We start from the raw sequence: 18731 nt of genomic DNA, 5'->3' as shown, positions 1-18731 counted from the left end.
GTGTGCCTTCCTCAGGATAGAACCACCTTATTTGGCAGCTACAGCCCTCCTTGGGTACTCCCACCTCCACCCCTGCTTCCGGTCCTACTGCCCTGGATTGGTCCCTGGGGCTTGGAGAACACTCTTGGGGACACCCCCTCCCCTTCCCAACTGTGCTCACCATGCCTGTGCCCTGGCAGTAACCAATCTCAGGGTAGAGCCAGGCCAGTGCTCGGAGAACCCTGCGCAGGCGGGGCACCCCGATGCTGCTCTCGTTGGCGAAGCAGGCGTTGCTGGGCATGGTGCGGAGCAGGTCCTTCTCAATCTGTCAGTGGCCCACCCACAACAAGAGCCTATGAGACCGCTGCACGCCTGTGGGCCCACACCCTCCACACCGTTGGCACGAGAGGGCGCACCCCAGGTGGGCTTCTCTCCCAGGAATGGGGATTCCTGTGCTCCTCTCTTCAGGAGTAGAGCCAGCTAGTGTTTGTAGCTGATTCTACCAGATTCACTTGGGGAACTACAAACAAAATGCAGACTCCTGGGAATGAGGATCTCTGGAATGAGGCCTGGAAATGTGTACTTAAGTCTCCAGGTGATCCTGATGTGCACCTGGTTAGATGACCTTTTTGACAATTCCCCCTGCTGCCTACAGAGAACCCAGGAGGGAGCCAAAATGCCCAGGCACACATCTGTGGGTGAAAGGACTGCCCAGGCCTGCTATGCAGCTGCTGTGCTCTCCCCGGCCACCTTGCCAAGGAGAGACCAACAAGGGGATTCCTGTAACCCCAGGCAGACCACTGTCTGCCTGCAGGACCACCCCGTTCACCTGTTTGGCAGCAATGGTCTCATCGTTGGAGCTGTTCTTCACCATCTCCCGGTAGGACAACTCCGAGTTCCTCTTCTTCTGCAGGGCCCCGGAAAGCCGCATCCACAGCTGAGAGGAGGAGCCAATAAGCATTCAGTCTTTGGTGAGACACCTGAGCCTCTGTGGCCCTCGGTGGCCTGGCCTCCATGGCCTCACCTGTGGCCTCATGCTGTGTGGGATGCCGGCCAGCACCAGGGAGCGGAGCTTCTCCGAGCGGGGCAGGGAGGCGGCAATCTTGTCCCAGGTGAGATCGCCCACATCGTGGTTATGGGTGAACTCCAGGTGGGCCTGCCACCGCAGCCGTTGGGGAGGGTCCTCCATCAGAGACACAGCAGGCAGCCTGCTGGAACTGGGGTCGGCGCCCTCTGCCAGGAGAGCACCCAGGACAGGGCGGTGAGCGAGGAGGAAGGAAAATGTGTCTGGGCTTCCGGTCCAGGGCCCAGATCCACCACGGAAACCCAGAGCCACAGTTTCCATGGCCCAAGGAGCACTTCACTCTCCCCGACAACCTGCCCTTCCAAGATCTCCCAGACCCACAGGCCCCCTCCACTCTCCAGATGCTTGGGCCTAAACCTCAGAACCACCTCCACTTGTACCCCAGGATCAAGCCCTCAGAGCACAGGCAGAATCTCTCCACTCACCACCTCTGACCACTGCCCGTCCAAGCCATCACCTTTCTTGCGGGTTCCCACCAGCCTTCCTCCCTGTTCCGCCCGCCTCCCTAAGGGCGATCCTCCACAGCAGTCAGAGCACCCTTGACGAGGCAAGTCAGACACGGCACTCTGCTCAGAGCCCTCTAGTGCTACCCACCCGCCCGCTCACTCCTACCAATTGCCACCAGCAGGGGCGCCTCACCTACCGCCTCACCACGCTCTGTGACCCACCTCCTCCTGTCCCGTCTTCTCCCTGGCCTCATCTCCTACCTTTCTCTTGCTTCCTCCACCCCAGCTACTCCCCACCAAATCCACTCCTGCTCCAGGGCCTTTGCACTTATTGTTCCACTTCCTTGGCTACACATACTCACTGCCTCTCTTCCTCCCAGTCTCCGATCAAATGTGTCCGCCTTGGAGAAGCCTTCCTATAAACAATCCACCTCCCTCCTCCCTAGTTCCCGGAATTCTTTCATAGCTCTTTCCCCTCAGCATATGATAGATTTGTTTGTTTATTGCTGGGGAACTCCATGAGGCCAAGACCACCTTCGGTTCTGTTCAGGGTACTGGGGATGCAGCAGGGGGGAGTGGACAACAGTCGGCCTCCTGAACTGCTCCAGTCAACATGGACGAGCCTGCCAGCCACCTGGCAGTCTCAGTGTGAGTCAGCCCCACAGAAAGCCTCGTCCTCACTCGTCCTAAGTCACAGCCTCCGCTTTCTAGAATTCCACCTTTAGTGAATTTTCATACAGTAAAATGCACAAATGTTAAGGGAACATTTTGGTGAGTATCAATAAACAAATATATAAACACTGTCCCCATGGAGATATAGACTATTTCCATCATACTAGAAAGTTTCCTGAGTTCTGCCTTCCAAATATATGCCTGCAAACTAGAGAATAAGGAAAACTTATGTCAGAATTGTAAATACGAATGACCTGAAGATGACTGGTTTCAACCAATTAAAATCTTCTAGTCACAGTTATATCCTGGTGAGAGACCATCCCGGGTTCTGGAAAATGGCTTTCCCCATAGCCCACTCAGGAACCAATAGGTGCATTTATACTAGGAAACAATGGAAATGGCCTGCAGGCCCACTCACAGAAACATGGTTATAAAAATATTATGCTAAACCCCTTATAATGGGATATTATGCAGCCACTGAAAAATAAGCTTTAAAAGAGGTCTTAACTGAGAAAAAAATGCTCATGATATGATGTTGAGCTCTAAGAGCAATGTAAAAACACGTAGCCTGGCTGGTGTGACTCAGCTGGTTGAGCAGATGCACGCACCAGGAGGTAGCCGGTTCGATTCCTGGTTAGGGCACATGCCTGGGTTACAGTACAGGCTCAACCCCCAGTGCAGGGTGTGCAGGAGGCAGCTGATTGATGTGTCTCTCTCCCTCCCCCCACCCCATTTCTCTAAAAAAATAAATAAAAACATTTTTAAAAACTCTACAAACATGTATATGAGGACGGGGGGAGGGAGGGGGCGCGCGATTGTAAAGAGTAAAAGGGGCAAAATATATGGCAATGGAAGATGATTTGACTTTGGGTGGTGGGCACATAATGCAATATACAGATCATGTATCACAGAAATGTACACTTGAAACATGTATACAATATATAACAATATAAAATATATAAAATATAGTTTTTGTTAATCCTCACCTGAGGATATTTTTTACATTGATTTTGAGAGCGAGTGGATGGGAGGAAGAAAGAGGGAGAGACAGAGAGGAGGGGGAGAGAAACATCCATGTGAGAAAGAGAGACATCGATTGGTTGCCTCCCATGCGCACCCTGACGGGCTGGGGATTGAACCTGAGACCTTTTGGTGCATGGGCCAATGCTCTAACCACTTAACAACACTGGCCAGGGCAAAACCTATAAAATTTCAATGTCAGCCCAATAAAGTTAATTTTTTAAAAAGAAAATAAAAGAAGTACAAATTGGTAGTTACAGAATAGTCATGGAGATGTAAAGTACAGCATGGGAATATAGTCAATAATCTCTCTATATAAAAGGCTAATATGCTAAGTGTCCCTCCGACCGGTCACTATGACACACACTGACCACCAGGGGGCAGACACTCAAGGCAGGAGCTGCCGTGATGCGCACTGGCGATTTACAAAGAAACGGCACTGTGGACCTGGCGCCCACAAAGCAACACTCAGCTTCCCCCAAGTGGGACACAGACCCCGCCACCACCGCAGAGCGACACCCCACCAAATTGCAGCCTACACTGCCGAGATCCCATGGCGCAAAATGCAGCCCACAGCCCGGCCCAGAAACGATCACCATGGGCGCCAGGTAATGATTTCACGTAGCAACGCCCAGCTTCTTCTCCCTCACAACTAGCCACCTTGGAGTTTCTTCAGCCCAAGGACCCGACTTGCTTTATAGCCAGGTGCAAACATTTTACACTGTAACCAAATGTCTGTGAAGCATTTTTCCATGCCTCATCTCATTTGATCCTCACAGAAGTCCTGGAGTAGGTAGACAGGAGACTCAGTAGAATCCTATTTTCCTTTCATTAGCGGAAAAATGGAGATTTAGAAAGTTTAGAACCCAACTGAAAAGAAGAAATGGTAGACCTTGAAAATGACTTCAAGTTTTCTCACTGCGCAGAATATAGTCAAACACTGCTGCAGTTAAATATTTTACCCTTTGTTCTACCTGCGTGATCTACAATAATAATCTGCTTCATGTTGATATTTACTGCTGTGTTGCTGACAATTGCCTGAAAGAGAAGTTGGGGTGCTTCACTGGGCTGGAAAAAGTTTAGCTAAATCAGAAAGCAGGTATAATTAAGGAAGTTTATTCTGTATCTATAAAAGGCTAAGTTGACTTGCGCATGCACGATACATATAAAGCTCTCGCTGGCGCCAATCACACGCATGTTTCAATCTGTCATTGTTGATCATGAATTTGATTGACACTTCTATTATAGAGAAAGAACGAATAGCGACATTAAAATATTTCTTCTAATTAATTTCCTTTCAATGTGCACTAATCTGTGCACCGGGCCACTAGTCTATAATAATAAAAGTGTAATATGCAAATCAACTGAACCACCGAACAGCAGAATGACCGTCCAGACGACCACGCTATGACACACACTGGCGCCAGGCCAGCCAAGACAGGTGCAATGTGATTGGTTGGGGGGCCCTGCCATCACCCCACGATTGCCCCGCAGAGGGAGGCCCAGGCCACCAGCCAGCAGGGCAATTGATGGGGGGTGGGGGTGGGGGTGGGCGGGACTCTGCGATCAGCCCAAAGAGGAAGGCCTAGGCCGCCCTCTGTGCAGCAATCAATCACGGAGCCCCAGCCAGGTGGGCGGGGCCTGCCTCTGCTGGGCGATCAATTGCAGAGCTCAGCGATTGATTGCCCCACAGAGGGAGGCCTAGGCCAGCCAAGCGATTGCACCCCACGCCAGCAGAGGGGGCAGCGCCACACAGATGGCAAGCAGTGGCAACAGCAGGGGCAGGGCCAGCTGCCAGCAGCTGGGGGGGAAAGAAAGCCCTGATAGGCCCTGATCACTGGCCAGGCCTAGGGACCCTACCTGAGGGGTCCCGGATTCCGAGAGGGCACAGGCTGGGCTGAGAGACACCACCACCACCCCCAATCCCCCCTCCCTTGCACGAATTTCGTGCACCGGGCCTCTAGTATTGTAATAATTATGTATGGTGCCAGGTGGGTACTAAACTTATTGAGGTGATCACTGCATAAGTTATATAAATGTTTAACCACTATGCTGTACACATGAAACTAAAATAATATTGAATGTCAACTGTAATTGAAAAAAAAAATTAAGGTAAAACAAAATAGTCGGGCTGGAGTGGCTCAGTGGTTGAGCGTCAACCTCCTGGTCTTGGTTCCATTCCCAATCAGGATACAGGCCCGGGTTGCGGATTCGATCCCCAGTGGGGGTGGCGTGAAGGAGGCAGTGACTGTCATCATTGATATCTCTCTCTCTCTCTCCCCCTTCCTCTCTGAAATCAATAAAAATACTTTTAAAAGTAAGGTAAAACAAAACATATACATGATAAGTATATATAGATATAAACACAAGCTACACTAAAACACAAAGGATACACTAAAATGTCAGCAGTTATCTTCAGGTTGTGGGATTATAGGTTAATTTGTTTTAATCTTTATACTTTTCTGTATTTTTAACTTCTCTACAAGAACATTGTTTTTATTATCATATAAAGATTAATAAAATTAATCTAAAAAAATCATAGGTCCCTTGAACAACGCAGGGGTTAGGGGCACCGTCTGCCCTCACGGTCAAAGATCGAGTATAACTTCAGTTGGCTCTCTGTGTACACAGACTGCCAACCGCCAGCTGAACCCTAAACAACTTGGGCTTGAACAGCAGGTCAACTAAACTGTGTAGGTCAGCTGCATAACGAGTCACTGGAATTGGGGTCCTTGCCAAGAACACCTGCAAGATGACACTCAAGGGGCTCAATCTCACCTTCCTTGTCCACCCGGAAACCGAACTCGTCGTAGTAGAACTCTGGTTGCTCCACTGACTCTTCCTTCTAGAACCAGGATTAGGAAGAGTCAGTCATGCAGCCTCCAGTCTAGGATCACGGGTTCTGGATATGCCGCCCATGGTGCTGCCAAGACTTAGATCAAAGACCTGAGTGTTCCTCTGAAGCCTCTGTGTTCATCACTCAGCTACAGGGGCCCCTACCTTCTCGAATTCGCCTAGCATTTTCTGTTTTCCCCATAGGTCAAACAAAATAAGATCAAGGCATTTGTGTCCTCATAATACTAAGTACATAATGCCATAATATTCTAACCCAGTGATGGCGAACTTATGACAGGTGTGTCAGAGGTGACACTCGAACTCATTTTTTTGGTTGATTTTTCTTTGTTAAATGGCATTTAAATATATAAAATAAATATCAAAAATATAAGTCTTTGTTTTACTATGGTTGCAAATATCAAAAAATTTCTCTATGTGACACGGCACCAGAGTTAAGTTAGGGTTTTTCAAAATGCTGACACGCCGAGCTCAAAAGGTTCGCCATCACTGCTCTAACCTAACAACTCATTCACAGAGAATGTGGAGCTAAGATGCCATCTCTGATGGTGGCCTCTGACCCTGTGTGAACAGGATGGCATGGCCACCCACCGGGAGCTTGCAGCAGCAGGTCCCCTCTGCACCAGAAACTGGGAGTATAGCCACCGGTCACTGTTGTACCTGCGTGTGCTTGGCCAGGATCTCCTGGGGCCATATGCTCGGAGTCAGGGCTGAGAAGGGACCAGAGGCAGAAGGTATGTAGCTTCCTGAAATCAAGGAAAACCAGGAATAGGAGATGCAGGCAATGCAGAGCACACAGGGAAAATTCAAATTGAGATATCCCCCCCCCACCCCACGAGCATAAAGGGACTGACTGCACCATCTAAAGTGAGACAGGTAGGGAGAGGCAGAAACTCAGGAATGTGCAAATTTCTAGAGGAAGGAAAAGAAAAAACACAAAAAGCCAGCACGTTAAAAACACCACCAAACTCCATCTCCTTGCCTCTCCCTCCACTAAGAGTGAGGATTTGCAGCTAGAAGTGGGGAAGAGGACAGAGACTTAAGGAAAATTAGAGAGCTGAGCTGAGAAGAGAGCTGTAACTCTCCCAGCTGCTCTGTCAGAGGACTTCCTCCTTCCTCAACCTCTTACCTGGATGGTCATGACCCTCAAAAGTATGTGAAAAATAAACAAGCCCGCTTCACCACACTGAGTGGGTTCTCCTGGATCAGAGCTTTCCTTCCTTCTGCAGAGCTTCTCACCCCATTTCCAAGCCCAGGTCCCTATTTCCCACCTGACATTGTGAAGAGGCGAGGCAAGTCTTCTGCAGATCCAGACTTAGAAGTTTTTTCTTCCTAATATCTTACAGCTGGAAGTCTTCTCAAGCTTCATCTGGTCCAGAAACATGGGTCCTGGCAAAAGCAAAGGGAAGGTCATTCTGAAGCAGCCCCTCCTGAGTCCTTCCCCCCACCACTCCGAGTTTGCTGGCCCAGTGGCGGTGGGGAGGGAAGTCCTGGCCACTGTTGAACAATGGAAGGGAAAAATCACACTTGAAAGGGCCTTTTTCTGAACATTTCATCTGAGAGAAGATACACTCTGAAGAAGCTACAAAACCAATGTTCTCAGCAGCTTTGTGAGCCAAGGGGAGTGTTCGTTCAGTTCCCATATTAAGGAAGGAGAGAATCACACATCCAGACTTCCTGATGCCCTATGCTCAGGCAAATGTTTAATTAAGAAAATAAAACCCCACACCATCAAAACCTCCGTAAATAGGTTTTCCTGGGCCAGAATCTTTGAGGAATCCTTTAGATAGAATACAACTCAGCTTCTGAGTCAACACCGACACATTCCACTTCCTCCGACAGTGTGCTCTACCACATTTTTCACTAAGCGTATAGCTTGGAAACTAGAAAACTGCAATTTAATTCAGATTTCTCCTGTCACTGTTTAAACCCCTGCCTTCCTCCCCTCCCTTTTTTGTTCACTTAAAAAAATAAAGATTTGCCTGGCCGGCGTGGCTCAGTGGTTGAGCGCCGACCTATGAACCAGGAGGTGACGGTTCAATTCCTGGTCAGGGCACATGCCCGGTTTGAGAGTTCCATCCCCAGTAGGGACCTACAGGAGGCAGCCCATCATGATCCTCTCTCATCGTTAACGTTTCTCTCTCTCTCTCCCTCTCCCTTCCTCTCTGAAATCAATAAAAATATATTTTTTTAAAAAAAAGACTTGCCTGGCTGGGGAGCTCAGTTGGTTAGAGTGACGTCCTCATACACCAAGGTCAGGTGTTCTATCCCTGGTCAGGGCACAGACAAGAATCAACCAATGAATGCAGAAATAAGGGGAACAACAAATTGATATTTCTTTCTCCTTTCGCTCTTCCCTTCTCTCTAAAATCAATTTTTAAAATGTTAACAAAAAAAGGACTCAACAACAAAAAGACAAATAGCTCAATTTAGAAAATGGGCAAAAGATCTGAATATACATTTCTCCATGGCCAATGAGCAGGTAAATAATGCTTGACATCTTTAGTCATCAGGGAAATGCAAATCAAAAGGAGAGAGAGAGAACCAAGATGGCGGCGTAGGTAAATGCCACCACCTCCCACAACCACATTAAAATTATAACTAAAATACATTAACAACCATCATTCAGAACCGCCTGAAATCTGGCGATTCTGCAACTAGAGAAATAAAGAACATCTAGACTAGTAAGAGAGGCGGGGGTGTGGAAAGGCTGGTCCGACACCATGTGTGGCATTTTTTTTTTCAGTTGGGAAGGATATCAAGGGGTCCCAGCCCACACCAGACTCCCAGCCCAGGATTCCAGAGCTGGGAAGAGAAGTCCTCGTAACTTTGGGCTATAAAAACCAGTGAGGATTGTGACTGAGTGACACAGAGGCTGCTGGAACCCCAGGCAGTTCTTTTTTATTTTTATTTTTTAATATATTTTATTGATTTTTTACAGAGAGGAAGGGAGAGAGATAGAGAGTTAGAAACATCGATGAGAGAGAAACATCGATCAGCTGCCTCCTGCACATCTCCTACTGGGGATGTGCCCGCAACCCAGGTACATGCCCTTGACCGGAATCGAACCTAAGACCTTTCAGTCCGCAGGCCGACGCTCTATCCACTGAGCCAAACCGGTTTCGGCTCCAGGCAGTTCTTATAAGTCCACTTCTTCTGAGCTCCAGTGCCAGGCCACAGCTTTGAGAGATCTAGGGCACATCTCCTATCATGTATGTATGTATGTATGTATGTACCTACCTACCTACCTATCTCCCTTCTTTCCTCCCTCTCTCAAATCAATGAAAACATATCCTCAGGTGAGGACTAAAAAACAATGTTCTGGCCCTGCTGGTGGTCAGTGGTTGAGCGTCGACCAGGGCACATGCTGGGTTGCGGGCTCAATCCCCAGTAGGGGGCATGCGGGAGGCAACCAATCAATGTGTCTCTCTCACATCAGTGTTTCTGTCTCTCCCTCTCCCTTCCACTCTGTCTAAAAATCAATGGAAAAAATATCCTTGGATGAGGATTAAAAATAAAACAGAATAAAAGCTGTCTCTTGCTGTGGTGCAGAGACAGCAAGGCAGAAGGGGTTGGAATGATGTTGGCTTTACTACAGTGAGAAATGATCAGATTCTGGATATATTTTAAGGAATCTCTGCAACTATATATATATATATAGAGAGAGAGAGAGAGAGAGAGAGTGTATATATATATATATATATATAGAGAGAGAGAGAGAGAGAGAATATATATATATATATATATATATCCCACGTTCAAAGGCTGTTAAATCTTGTTGTTTACCCATATCTTCAGAAAAAAATCACTTCTGTCGTGGTAAACAACCTGCTTCCCTATTTATAATGGTCTGGCCCTCTAGCAACTTCAGCGCAAAATATAGCTAATTTGCCTACAAACATCAGGTGGTCATAATAATCTGGCCACTGTGTGTGTGTATGTGTGTGCGTGTACACACACACATTCTCTCTCTCTCTCTCTCTCTCTCTCTCTCGCAGTGGTTCTCAACCTTCCTAATGCCGCGACCCTTTAATACAGTTCCTCATGTTGTGGTGACCCCCAACCATAAAATTATTTTCGTTGCTACTTCATAACTGTAATTTTGCTACTGTTATGAATCGTCATGTAAATATCTGATATGCAGGATGTATTTTCATTGTGACAAATTGAACATAATTAAAGCATAGTGATTAATCACAAAAACAATATGTAATTATATATGTGTTTTCCGATGGTCTTAGGCGACCCCTGTGAAAGGGTTGTTCGACCCCCAAAGGGGTCGCGACCCACAGGTTGAGAACCGCTGCTCTAGAGGCCTGCTGCACGAAATTCATGCAAGAGTAGGCCTTCATTCTCCCAGCTGCTGGCACTGGCTTCCCTCTGGCACCTGGGACCTGGGCTTCCCTCACAGCCCCAGCTTCGTCCAGAAGGTCGTCCAGTCTAATTAGCATATTATGCTTTTATTACTGTAGATATATCCCATATCTCCCATCAACTGCCCTTGAGTCTCTGAATTCCCAACAGGAGCCGGATGTGATATTGCTAAGCTGGGCAGGCAGGTTTTTCCTGCCTCTGGTCACTATGGAAACCAGCCATCTGTGAGCCTGCAGAGCAAATGAGGAGTTAGCCATGTTACTCACTGCCCTGCTGTTGTCACAGAGCTATTGCGAGGCAAAAACTTTTGAGAAACAGGATTGATGCAAGCAACTTTGAGGTGCTCTAAACAGAAGCTTTAAAAATTAAATTTTATTTAATGCTTAAAGGTATCAGTCTTTTTACTCTGCCTCCAATATTTTTCTCCCTCGTTTGTTGACCCCACATTTCCTACAAGACAAATTTTGTTCACAAAGCAAAGATCAACAGATGTCACTGTAAATTCCTGGGGTGTGGGGAGGTAGGGGGTTGGTAGGGGACTCTTGATATAAAGAAATCTAGTCCTTTATCCATTCCTGACCTACTAACCCAGTGGTCGGCAAACCACGGCTCACAAGCCACATGTGGCTCTTTGGCCCCTTGAGTGTGGTTCTTCCACAAAATACCACATTCGGGCACGCATGTACAGTGCGATTGAAACTTCGTGGCCCATGCGCAGAAATTGGTTTTAGGCCTGGGCGAGTCTATTTTGAAGAAGTGGCGTTAGAAGAAGTGGGGGGTGTTGGTCGGTCGACGGGAGGCGGCGCAGGTGGGCCGCGGGATACGCAGCGCGGGGGAGGTACATTGTTTTGAGGTACGTTCGCTGAGGTCGACCCCTTCCAACTCTCCCATCCACACTCCTCTATCTGAAACAAGTATACAAGACGAGTGTGGATGGGAGAGTTGGAAGGGGTCGACCTCAGCGAACGTACCTCAATCAGATTGAGGATGTTTTTAGCAAAGGCCAGCTTAGGAGTACCCTAATTAAGTTAATAACAATGTACCTACCTATATAGTTTAAGTTTAAAAAATTTGGCTCTCAAAAGAAATTGTAATCATTGTACTGTTGATATTTGGCTCTATTGACTAATGAGTTTGCCGACCACTGTACTAACCTGTTCTGTCTCCTAGTTTTCTTGACAAAACAGCAGAGTTGCCCCTACTGCATAGGTGGTACCACATTTTCCAGGGAACATAAAAGCTGTAAGCAGGAAAAGCAAAAATACTTGTATTCTAAGAGGCCTCTGATATCCTGAAGACTATTTTTTTTGTTCCAGGAAATGTCAGGACACTGAAAGCTGTCGCTAACAACAAACTGGGAGAGAATACAAAAACAGGAAAGTCCAAGAAGGCTGGAGAAAGATGATAATGTGGCTACTAGAGATGCTTTTATTTTATTTTATTTTTAATATTTAAGAGTTACTTTTTTAAAATAGATTTTTATTCATTTTTTACAGAGAAGAAGGGAGAGGGATAGAGAGTTAGAAACATCGATGAGAGAGAAACATCGATCAGCTGCCTCCTGCACACCCCCCACTGGGGATGTGCCAGCAACCAAGGTACATGCCCTTGACTGGAATCGAACCTGGGACCCTTCAGTCCGCAGGCCGACGCTCTATCCACTGAGCCAAACCGACCAGGGCTAGAGATGCTTTTATAAAAGTAAAATCAGACAATAAATGCTCAATGGGATATGAACATTTTATTGGAAATGAAGGATAATATATGAGAACTTTTATGAAGGTAGAGTAGAAAAATAATGAAGTTCTTTCTGTTTTCTCTTCCTCAGCAAATCTCTAAATGGGTGTAGGCTCCACCCTCTGCCCTTGCTCTTCTCACTGGAGCTATTCCTGGGCAATATCATGACCTGCCAGAGCTTCCACAACCACCTGTCAGATTCCTTCATCCAATGACACCTTTCTTGCAAGCTCCAGACACCTATTTCCAGCTACTTCCTAATAACATTATCCTTCTAATGCAAATGCGAAACCTGCATCTCCTGCTGTTCTTTTTCAATGGCTTGCCATTATCCCCAAAATAAGGGCCACATTCTCTAGCAATATGAGGTTCTACAAGATCTGGTTCTCTTTCTCTCTTACCATTCCCACACCTACCTTACACAGTCAAGGTGGCCTATTATCAGCTGCCCAATGTGTCCATTATTTTGTCTCTAAGGCTCTTCTTATCTGCCAAATAGAGTCCTATTTATACTGTAAGACTCAACTCAAATGACAACCATCACTGAAAGAAGCCTTCTGTGGTAGCCAGCCTCCAAGATGGCTCAAATGATTCTACCTCCTGGTATGCATTCCCTGTGCAGGGTCTCTCCACACTGAATCACAGCTAACCTCTGCGAACAAGAAAATACAGCAGCAGTGACCGTGGAGAACTTCCAAGGATAGGCCATAAATGGCATTACAGCTTCTATCCTGGTTTCCTGTATCACTTGCTCTGGGAGAAGTCAGCACCATGTCCTGTCATGAGAACACAAATTTGCCAGCCACACAAGTAAGCCACCTTGGAAGTAGATCCCCTCGTCCCAAACCTTCAGATGACTGCAGACCCAGCCAATGTCTGACTGCAATGTTATGAGAGAGACCCTCCTCTCTCATGATCCAAAATCTCCTGAGACGCTCCCAAATTCAATTCATAGAAACCGTAAAGATAATACATGGCTATTGTTGTTTTAAGGCACTACGTTTTGGGGTGGTCTGTTACACAACTAATATACCTTCATGACTCTTCTCTGCCTATAGCTGAGGTTCTCTGTGCTCCTAAAAAGCCCTGTGAAAAAATCCAACACAGAACTTACCTCATAACATTTTTATCCCTTTTCCTTTCTTTGGCCAAATGACTCCACTAGACTCGACTTCATCTTGTTTCTCTGTATCCTTGGCTCTCAAAAGTCTCTCAATAAACATTTATTACATTAATTAAATGAATGAATGAACAGCCAATTAAAAAAAGTAAACAAAAAGGCACATTTCATGCCATGGTAATAAATAACTAGCATTTTATTTATTCCATATTCTCCTTTCTTCTGAGGTGTCTGGAAAACAGCAACCTGCCCACCATACTGACCCCACACTTTTTGAAACTGCTTCCTTTACTCTTTCCCACTGCACGGTTTTGGGAAGTTGTTGATATTTAAATTATTTCATCTACCTGAGCCAAGCTCACTGGTTTTAGGTGAGCACAGACCCGAGCTGTGCCAATAACACTTAACAGCACTGCCAAAGTGATCAGACCAGGTGTGAGCACTTGACCAAAAATGGTCGAATAGATCTCTTCTTGGAGATTTTTAACTTGAGAACCAAAGAGCCTAGGACAGTGATGGCGAACCTATGACACGCGTGTCAGAGGTGACACACGAACTCATTTTTTTGTTGATTTTTCTTTGTTAAATGGCATTTAAATATATAAAGTAAATATCAAAAATATAAATCTTTGTTTTACTATGGTTGCAAATAACAAAAAATTTCTCTATGTGACACGGCACCAGAGTTAAGTTAGGGTTTTTCAAAATGCTGACACGCCGAGCTCAAAAGGTTCGCCATCACTGGCCTAGGAGGTCTCTCCCTTTTAGTGCTGGAGCACACACATACAGGTGGAGCAAAAGTAGGTTTACAGTTGTGAGTACGTGAAACAGTTTATTCTTGTATTATTATTTATTATTGCATTATTTTCCATATGAATAACTAAACCTAATTTTGCCCCATCCTATATATACACACACACATATGAATGTATGTATGTTGGTATAATTATATGCATATACATATTATTAAAATGTATATACAAATATATATAAATGTATACATATATGTATATATATACATGTTAAAAATTAAAAATACATTTTTTATTTTTTATTTTTATTTTTTTTAATATATATTTTATTGATTTTTTTACAGAGAGGAAGGGAGAGAGATAGAGAGTTAGAAACATCGATGAGAGAGAAACATCAATCAGCTGCCTCCTGCACACCTCCCACTGGGGATGTGCCCGCAACCCAGGTACATGCCCTTGACCGGAATCAAACCTGGGACCTTTCAGTCCGCAGGCCGACGCTCTATCCACTGAGCCAAACCGGTCCTGGCTAAAAATACATTTTTAAATAAAATACTCAATGCCAGCAAAAACTAGTTTTGTGATAAAAATCTACTTCACTCATGAACTGCTGTAAACTGGTCATTCCTTTAGGAATGGAATATACATAAATCTTTCCACATCCTTTATTCAGTAGCTATTCTCTTAGAAACTTAATAAAATAATTCAATTAAAGCAAAAGATATGTGCATGAAAAGGTTTACTGCAGCATTACCTACACACAATAATAATATGAAATAATTTAAATGTCTAACATTAGGCAAATTCATCAAATTTTGGTATACTGACACAATAAATCTGATTCACTCATTTCACATTCCAACTCTGGACTTCTGCATCTGGCCAAGATGGAGTTACAAGGACTAAATATATTACTCTCCCAACTTGAACAACTAAAACACTGGAAAAATAGACAAAACAGTGATTTTCAGATGCTGGATATCAAGCAGCACAGGGCAGTGAATCCTGAGAGAGAAAAACAACCATCTTCTCAGTCGCTGTCTAGAGAATCTGCAGGCAAGAGTGCTGGGCGACCAAGGAGCTAAGGTGAGAGTTAGAAGCTAAAGCAGGTTTACTGTGCAGAGCAGAGAAATGAAGAAGAGAGACTGACACAGACAAAACTCAGAAATCTGTACAAGGCAAATCTGTACAACCCAAATCTTCATCCATCCATCCATCCATCTATCTATCTATTCATCTATCTAATTTTTATTGATTTTAGAAAGAGAGGAAGGTAGAGGGAGCGATAGAAACACTGACTAGAGATAAACATTGATCGGCTGCCTCCTGCATGCCCTTACTGGGGATCAAGCCCACAGCCCAGGCATGTGCCGTGACCCGGAATTGCACTGGCAACCTCTTGGTGCACGGTGCTCAACCACTGAGCCGCACCAACTGGGATATTGTTTATTTTTTGTTTATCGTCACCTGAGGATATTTTTCCCATTGATTTTTAGAGAGAGTGGAAGAGGCAAAGGAGAGGGAGGAGAGAGAGAGAGAGAGAGAGAGAGAGAGAGAGAGAGAGAGAGGAGAGAGGTTGCCTCCTGCACACGCATCAACCGGGGTTGGGGATTAAACCTGAAACCCAGCTAAGTGCCCTTGACCAGGAATCAAGCCCATAATTCTTGTGTGCATGGGCCGGCGTTCTAAACACTGATAACACCGGCCAGGACCCAACTCTTCATCTTTTTTTTTTTTTTTTCATAATTAAGTCTTTATTGTTCAGATTATTACATTTGTTCCTCTTTTTTCCCCCCATAACTCCCCTCCTTCCAGCTCCCACCCCACCCTCCGCCCTCACTCCCCACCCACTGTCCTCATCCATAGGTGCATGATTTTTGTCCAGTCTCTTCCCGAATTTCCCACACCCCTTCCCCCCCACAAGCATAGTCAGTCCATTCCCTTTCTATGCCCCTGATTCTATTATAATCACCAGTTCATTCTGTACATCAGATTATTTATTCACTTGATTCTTAGATTCACTTGTTGATAGATGCGTATTTGTTGTTCATAATTTGTATCTTTACCTTTTTCTTCTTCTTCCTCTTCTTAAAGGATACCTTTCAGCATTTCATATAATACTGGTTTGGTGGTGATGAACTCCTTTAGCTTTTCCTTATCTGTGAAGCTCTTTATCTGGCCTTCAATTCTGAATGATAGCTTTGCTGGATAAAGTACTCTTGGTTGTAGGTTCTTGGCATTCATCACTTTGAATATTTCTTGCCACTCCCTTCCGGCCTGCAAAGTTTCTGTTGAGAAATCAGCTGACAGTCGTATGGGTATTCCCTTGTAGGTAACTGAGTTTCTTTCTCTTGCTGCTTTTAAGATTCTCTCTTTGTCTTTTGCTCTTGGCATTTTAATTATGATGTGTCTTGGTGGGGTCCTCTTTGGATTCCTTTTGTTTGGGGTTCTCTGCACTTCCTGGACTTGTAAATCTATTTCTTTCACCAAGTAGGGGAAGTTTTCTGCCATTATTTCTTCAAATAGGTTTTCAATATCTTGCTCTCTCTCATCTTCTGGCACCCCTATTATTCTGATTTTGGTACACTTGTAGCTGTCCCAGAGGCTCCTTACACTATCTTCACACTTCCGGATTCTTTTTTCATTTTGCTTTTCCGGTTGGGTGTTTTTTGCTTCCTCGCATTTCAAATCTTTGACTTGATTCTTGCGCTCCTCTGGTCTGCTGTTGGGAGTCTGTATAATATTCTTTATTTCAGTCAGTGTACGCTTACTTTCTAGTTGGTCCTTTATCACACCACCGAGGGTCTCATTAGATTTCCTGTACATCTCATCAAGTTTATCGACAGCCTCTAGAAGCCTCTTGAGAGACCTCAAAAGTGTGGTTTTGAATTCTATATCCAGTAGCCTGCTTTCCTCTGGTTCTGTCCTTTGTGGCCTGTTTCTTTGTCTTGGCATTTTTTTATGCTTCGCTGTGTCGATAGAGTGGCTTTCCGTGTTAAGTGTCCCAACTCTTCATCTTAATACTGGTCACAACATATGTATGTGTGAGGAAACTACCCAAAGCTTGGAGAAAACCACCTATAAGAGGAATAACACCTGAAGCTCACCCCACGGAATCATCCTGATGAATTAACCTTTTTATATATTTGTGTAATGCAATTCACTAAAATTTTGTTTAGGATTCTTGCAGCTATGTTCATGGAAGATATCTGATCTGTGTTTTTCTTTCCTGGTAATATCTTTTTCTTGTTTTGGTATCAGGATAATGTTTGCTTTATAAAATGATTTGGGAAGTAGTCTCTTCTCTTCAATTTTCAAGAAGAGTTTGTATAGAAATTGGTATTATTTCTTTCTTAAATGTTGAGTAAAAATCACCAATGAAGCCATGTGTGAATGGAGTTTTCTTTATAGGAAGGTTTCCAACTACAATTTCTTTAACAGAGATAAGGCTATTCCAATCATCTTTTTCTTCTTGAGTGAGCTATTTTGGTAGTTTGTGTACTTTTAAGAAATTTGTCCATTATCTAAATTGTTGAATTTATTGATGGATTTAATCCAAAATAGGCAGAAAAAAGAAAACAAAGATAAAAACAGAAATCAATGAAGTAGAAAACAAAAAATAGAGAAAAAATGGTGTAACAAGAGAACATTGTGAACAACTTTATGCCAATACATTAAAAAACACAATATATATAAAATTACAATACTTAGAAAAACAATGCCATCATGACCAAGTGGGATTTATCTTGGGAATGTAAGACTTGTTCAATATTTAAAAACCATACTAACAGACTAAAGAAACAAAACTATGCAATTAACTCAATAGAACAAGCATTTGACAAAAGTCAATATCCATTCATGATAAAAACTCAAATAGAAATAGATGAAAATTTCCTTAACCTAATAAAGGGCATTTATAAAAATCCTACAGCTCATATCACACTTAATGATGAAAGACTGATGGCTTTCCCCCTAAGACTGGGAACAAGAAAGAATTCAACATAATTCCAATCAAAACTCAGATGATTTCCTGGAGAAACTGACAAGCTGAATCTAAAACTTAAATAAATGGGCAAAGGAACCAGAATACTCCAAACAATTATGAAAAAGTAGAAAGTTGGAGAACTCACACTATCAAATTTCAATACTTACTATAAAGCTACAGGACAGGGTGGCATTGGCAAAAAGACAGACCAGTAGTTTCTATTAGAAAGGGGTATAGAAAAGTGGACTATATAGTGACATGGGCTAATTTTTTAGGGTGATAGAACTGTTCTGTATTTTGCTGTGTTGGTAATGACATGACTGTATGTATTTGTCAGAGCTTGCAGAACTGCACACTAAAAGGGGTGAATTTTATTGTATGTAAACTTTAATAACATAAAAGAGGAAATAGTATGCTTAGTGAAATAAACCAGTCACAAGAATATAAAAAGAATCCCAATTATGGGGGCTAAAGAAATACTGATCTTATTTATGATCTAACATTACAAGGAACACATGGTATTATAATACAGCATGTACACCCAGAATGTGTATATCATTCAGTCATTCCCTCCCCAAATATTTCTATAACATATTATGTGCTAGGGCAACAATCCTATATAATAAAAAGGTAATATGCCAATTGACCATCATGCCCTCGCACAAGATGGCCGCTCCCATGTGGTCACAAGATGGCTGCGCCCACGTCA

At 44.2% G+C, this 18731-nt stretch overlaps 1 protein-coding gene across 2 annotated transcripts in view; it reads right to left on the bottom strand.

Annotated features, from left to right (window-relative positions):
- Nucleotides 1–18731, bottom strand: part of SGSM3 (small G protein signaling modulator 3) — a 43122-nt gene that overhangs the window by 5281 nt on the left and 19110 nt on the right. For both annotated transcript variants that reach the window (XM_070411180.1, XM_070411181.1), the window contains exons 2-7: nt 7326–7443; nt 6715–6800; nt 5980–6046; nt 1004–1212; nt 809–916; nt 161–304 (exon numbers count right to left, since the gene is read on the bottom strand). In XM_070411180.1, the coding sequence (XP_070267281.1) occupies nt 161–304; nt 809–916; nt 1004–1212; nt 5980–6046; nt 6715–6800; nt 7326–7332 (621 nt within the window). In that variant the 5' untranslated portion in view covers nt 7333–7443. The remainder of the gene's footprint in view (nt 1–160; nt 305–808; nt 917–1003; nt 1213–5979; nt 6047–6714; nt 6801–7325; nt 7444–18731) is intronic.

The sequence above is a fragment of the Myotis yumanensis genome, unplaced genomic scaffold, assembly GCF_028538775.1.
Source record: "Myotis yumanensis isolate MYYU_CA2020_CCGP unplaced genomic scaffold, mMyoYum1.0.hap1 SCAF_3, whole genome shotgun sequence".
In the NCBI taxonomy this organism is placed as follows: domain Eukaryota; kingdom Metazoa; phylum Chordata; class Mammalia; order Chiroptera; family Vespertilionidae; genus Myotis; species Myotis yumanensis.
Note: the sequence above shows the minus strand (reverse complement) of the source record. Positions and strands in the feature narration are given on the sequence as shown.